Source organism: Muntiacus reevesi, chromosome 3 (genome assembly GCF_963930625.1).
Source record: "Muntiacus reevesi chromosome 3, mMunRee1.1, whole genome shotgun sequence".
Taxonomy (NCBI): Eukaryota; Metazoa; Chordata; class Mammalia; order Artiodactyla; family Cervidae; genus Muntiacus; species Muntiacus reevesi.
This window is the reverse complement of record NC_089251.1, coordinates 217,074,806-217,080,805: the sequence shown is the minus strand read 5'-3', so window position 1 is coordinate 217,080,805 and position 6,000 is coordinate 217,074,806. Positions and strand designations below refer to the sequence as shown.

The 6,000-nt window shown below is 34.2% G+C and overlaps 1 protein-coding gene across 1 annotated transcript in view; it reads left to right on the top strand.

The window, feature by feature from the left end:
* Window positions 1–3,664: 3,664 nt before the first annotated feature.
* Window positions 3,665–6,000, top strand: part of LRP1B (LDL receptor related protein 1B) — a 1,678,044-nt gene continuing 1,675,708 nt past the window's right edge. The window contains exons 1-2 of the mRNA XM_065928990.1: window positions 3,665–3,671; window positions 4,341–4,463. Coding sequence (XP_065785062.1) covers window positions 3,665–3,671; window positions 4,341–4,463 — 130 coding nt within the window. The remainder of the gene's footprint in view (window positions 3,672–4,340; window positions 4,464–6,000) is intronic.

Below are 6,000 nucleotides of genomic sequence, written 5' to 3'. Positions count from 1 at the left end.
TTCTTATTGTTCCTTAAATTTGCTGGGTTCCCTCTTGCCACAAGTTCTTTTATCAAATTGATTTTTCTTGGATTTTAGTTGATTCACAGTGTTGTGTTAGTTAGCATAGTGAATCAGTTATGCATAAACATATATCCACTCTTTTATATTATTTTCCCGTGTAGGTCATTACAGAATACTGGGTAAAGTTCTTTGTGTTATACACTAGGTCTTTATTAGTTATCTATTTTATATACGGTAGTATGCATATGCCAAACTCAATCTCCCAATTTATCCCTCCCACCACACTTTTCCCTGATGGTAACCTTAAGTTTGTTTTCTACCTTTGTAACTCTATTTCTGTTTTGTAAATAAGTTTGTTTATACCATTTTTTTTAGATTCCACATGTAAGCGATATCATATATTTGTCTTCCCTAGTCTGTCTTACTTTCCTCAGTGTAATAATCTCTAGGTCCATCCCTGTTGCTGAAAATGGTGTTCTTTCATTCTTTGTTGTGCCTGAGTAATATTCCATCGTGGGGCTTCCCAGGTGGCTCAATGGTAGAGAATCTGCTTGCCAGTGCAGGAGATGCGGGTACAATCCCTGGGTCAGGAAGGTCTCCGGGGGAGGAAACGGTAACCCACTCCAGTGTTCTTGCCTGGAGAGTCCCATAGACAGAGGAACCTAAAGGGTTACAGTCCATAGGGTTGCAGAATCAGACCTGACTGAGCGATTGAGCATGTACGCAGGCAATATTCCATTGTATACATATTGGACACAAGAGTGGAAAAAAGGGAATCCCCTCCCACATTATTGATGGAAATGTAAATTGATGCAGTCACCATGGAGAACAGTAAGGAGGTTCCTTAAAGAAAACTAAAAATAGAGCTACCATATGATCCAGCAGTCCACTTCTGGGCATATATTCAGACAAAATGATAATTCAAGAAAATACATGCACTCCTTTGTTCACAGCAGTACTGGGACATAGAAGCAACCTAGATGTCCATTGATGGAGGAATGGATAAAGAAGATGTGCTACATATATATATAATGAAATATTGCCGCAGGTTCTTAACACACGGCCTTCTATTCAAATGGATGTCACTCTAATCTTCTATAAGCCTTTACATTCTCTGTGACATATTCTGACCAACTGATTCTATACCAAACTTCTATATCAAGATTCTATATCCATCTTCCCAGTCTCTAACACTAATCCCCATTCCTGTTTTACTGTTTTTATCCATAGGGTTTATCTTCTAATACATTTTACCATTAACTTACTTATTTTTGTTTCTGTCTTCTACTGTAACATAAACTCCATGTTGGCAAGGAATTCTGCTTTGTTTTACTTACTATTGTATCCTCAATTCTTAGAACATAGTAGAAGCCCAGTGATATTTGTTGAATAAATAAATGAAAGAAGAAATAAAAATGCCAGGGATGAAACTGCTTTTTGAGCTACAGAGCACTATAAAACACTAATTACTCCTTACTATTATTATTCCACTGTCCCCATGACCAGGCTCATATGTAAATCTACATTCACATACACAATATCTTTTCTTTGTTTCCCACCTCTATATCCTGTTTTTGTTTTGAGACGCCATCTAATCAAATTCTGAGGCTATTTACCTGGAGTCATATTGGAGCCTTTCAACCATTTAGTCAGCAACTCCTAACTCTTACATTACATCATTTAGAACAGTCTCCATTTTAGTCCCCACTGCTTTACCCCCATCATCTTGAACTTTTTTCTAGACAATTGCAATAGTCTCCTAACAGATGACTCTGAAGTATACCATGAATACTCTTTCTTAAGTACTTTTCCATGACCTCAAATTATCTACAGAATGCTTCCTGCAGTACTCAAAGTCCTTCATTACTAAATATGACCTATGTTTTTGAGACATTATTTTTCAGCACCCATAAATTGTTCTGTATGGCCCATTTCATTTCTTTATACTTCAAATTCTTATTGATTATTTACTGAGTCTGGCACTATATAATGGCATTTAACAAGGCACCATTTTTTCTCCCTTTCTTGATAGCAATTAGAGTTTGGGGGGAATGAGGGATGCTACAACCTAGCATCTCAAAAATCACCAAATGCAGAATAGCTATAGTTATAATGAACAGTCATTCTGATTTTTCTGGTTGAGATCTTGTTTATACTTGTTGCTGCAGGGTAATTATTAATATCTTCCTTCACTCTTAAAATCTCTCCCAGTTTGATAATAAATTATACAGTCTTTGTCTATAAACAAAAATAATTTGAATTTTATCATGTGCTCTTTTCCTACATTAACTACATGTACATGACTGCCTAAAAGCAAAGTTTAAGTCCCCTTCCTAGCATTGGAACATACTTATAAATATCACACATAATGTTTGGTGGAGAAAAACCTAGATCTTATAACCTGAATGTCACTTCAATTACAATATAAAATATTTGTCTCAAATGTAATTTAGTAATTAAGTGACTTAGCATTTTTTTATTCTTCCTCTTGTCTGGAACGTCCTATGTTTATTCTCCATTTAGCCATATCCTGCCTACCTTTAAAATAATACTTTAGTACATCCCCCAAATTCTCTTTGTCTCCATCTGTCTATACTTGTGAGCTCTCCTTTTAGCAGTTATTTTCTACGTCATTTATTTGGCACCTTTTTGTATACAGTGTCCTTTTTTTTTTCTTTCAGTTCTGTTGGTACAAATAGGCTTGTGAATTTTTCAAGACAAAGACTGAGCCTTCTACATCTTTGATCCTATAGCACCAGCTCTAAGGCCAAATTCAGAATACACAGAAGCAGCCTGATGTAAAAAAATACAATTATGATAGCAGTGGTAATGAGTGTGGAATTGATAGTGAATTTATTGAAAATGTAATAAGGTAAAATTATATGAACTTTGAGAAAATATCATAGTGTAGAGTAGGAAAAATTAATTATGGATGTATGTTTTGTGAATGTGTGTGAACTGGAAGTGAAATGAACTCACTCAGTCATGTCTGACTCTTTGGGACCCCATGGACTGTAGCCTACCACGCTCCTTTATCCATGGGATTTTCCAGGCAAGAGTACTGGAGTGGGTTGCCATTTCCTTCTCCAGAGGCTCTTCCTGACCGAGGGATTGAACCCGTGTCTTCTGCATTGTAGGCAGACACTTTACTGTCTGCCCACTAGGGAAGTCTTCCTATGAACCGTAAAGTATGCTTGTTTTAAGTTACTTTGGGGCTGGAGGAAGATGCTGAGTGAGAAAAGGGAAAGACATACTATGTTTTTTCAAACCATTAAGTGGAAAACGTGCCATCATTTTGCATATTGCTAGTGGGAAAAGGTCAATTAAGCTCTGGTGTAATATTTTCATATCACTTAGAATATGTATTTGATGTATATCAAAAGACATATTGACTGATGAATTTCTTCTATCTTGACTCATTTATATATATATATATATATATATATATATATATATATATATATATATAATAAAGAATAAGTGGTATCAAATGTCTAACACTCCTAACACTCTTTTACACTCAGAGGTCATCAATTGTAAGAATATTTTTATATCAGACATATTTTAAAACTCTTTTAAAAAGGAAATATTTTGTTGAATAGACTTATAGGACAATAAGACTATTGCAAAAAGCAGCATCTGATGAATTTACTAGGACTTGATGAAAGGTAACAGATTCTAAATATTATGAAACAATGGAGGGAAAATCATGGAATTTTGAATAAAAACCTGAATTACAGCAAAGCTTTATGGAATTTTCTATCACTCTCATTGTCCAGCCACAGAAGCTTTCAGTTGGGAAGTTTTGAAGAAGAGAAGAGAAAATAAGATGATATGGGTTATCTAATAGATATAGAGGCATGAAGTTCCAGCATCAGGGTGAATGGTTAAGAACTGAATACTAAAATATGGTATTTATGTACAATATTTCGATTTTATTGTTGATTTTTTCTTTTCTTGGGCCAGAATAGGAAACTAAAAGATTCTGCTTAAGGACTTCTGCTTTGGATCAACATCTTCTATTAACCTGCTTGCTGGAATATATATATGCCTTCACTGATCATGAGAAAGATTGTAACCTCCAAAACAAACAGAATTCTTAACTATTTTTAGATAAGTTGTGTGAGACTACAAAACAGTTCAGTCTTTTGAAACAGTGCTTGAGCTGAGTGGATAAAATTAAGAAAAATAATTGGTCCAGCTTTGTTGCTGAACAGAAAATGTGTATCCCATTCATGTACCTTTTATGCATTGCTTTCTCACATTTCATCTTTGTACTGCTCTTGTGTTCATGTTCAGATCATTCATATTTTATTTTGAAACACTTTCATTTTCAGATCAGCAGTCCTGTGATCCTGGTGAATTTCTTTGCCACGATCACGTGACTTGTGTCTCCCAGAGCTGGCTGTGTGATGGAGACCCTGACTGCCCTGATGATTCAGACGAATCTTTAGATACCTGTGAGTAGAAAGGTTCTCTTGCCATTCAGATTTACCTTACATGTGAAACTAAATGTCAGTTGTTTTCATGGATGACTGCTATTTCACCTTATTCTTTTTTATTTTCCAAATAGCCTGAAAACTTAAAAAAAAAAAACTTTTGTTTGTATTTCCTTTAAAATGACTATGTGAATGAGAGAATTAAATGTGGTTTTGTGTGAATTAACTCATGAAGGGAAGAAAATGCAAGGTTAATTCTTTCAATGTGATTGTATTACTCCTAGAAAAATTATACTTGAAGAGAAAAAAATCCATTAAAACACATCACTAAAAGGGAATAAAATCCTCTCCACTAATTTATCTCACACATTTTGAGGCAGAGGAACACATACAAAGAATAATGAACTAATCAAGCTCTAGCTCCCATATTATTTCTATTAGTGTTTAGAGCGCTACACAAATTATTGAACATATTTTCCTTTGAACTTGAAAGATAAAAACTACATTTGTCCATTCATGCAGTGAAGATCTTTGATTTTATAATATCAAATTCAGAACTATTAATACACGAGTCTTAATTCTAATTGTACTGCTGCATGTAACTCGGAGTCCATTAAGGGTTGTGTCATGTGAAAAATGCCATTAAATCAAAATTGTAAGCAATAACAGGACCCACAGCTAAATCTTCTGCACTTTCTTTTGAATACCCTTTATCATGAGGAGTACGGAGAGTCTCCTAGATTTTCACATTGATAAATCTGGCATTACTAGTATCTGGCATTACTAGTCTTTACTACCCAGGCAAACAGGCATATCAGCTTATCAGTATCATTCTCAAAGCAACTACATAGTTCTGTGAAGTCAACATGGAAAAAAAAAAACTCCTTCATTGTTATTGCTTGATATTACAGAAATAACAATTATGGTCACCATTCTCCACTATTATCTACTTGTTTATAAGTCCTTTAGATGGAAACAATATTTTGATGAAAGCAGAAACAATGCTTACTCACCATTTCCATGTCTCCTGGTGCTTTTAAAGTTTCTCAACATATGAGTTCTTGAATATCTACATTAATTGCCTTTTTTCAATTTGAATAGATCAGTTTTTTGGTAGGAAGGAGTTGCAGTTTACTGTATTTCTAATTTTATATCAATTTCATCAGTTTAATTCTGAAAACTTTTTCTTGACTCCGCATAGATAATGCTCCATGCATGATAAAAGGAAAAAGTATAATAATAATAAGAAATAATAATAAGAAAATAAGAAATAAGAAAATAATGGATAAGAAATAAGAAAATAGTGGATAAATAAAATGTGGTAACTCCATAGTAAGATATTATTTAACAATAAAAAATTGAAATCCTTATACATGCTACCTGGATAAACCTTGAAAACATTATGTGAAGGAAAACAAGCCAGTCACAGAAGATCACATATGATATGATTTCATTCACGTAAAATATCCCAATAGGCAAATCAATAGAAACAGAAAGTAGCTAAGTTTCCAGTGGCCAGTGGGTTGGAGGGGATCAAGGAGTGTCTTCTAATGAGTTG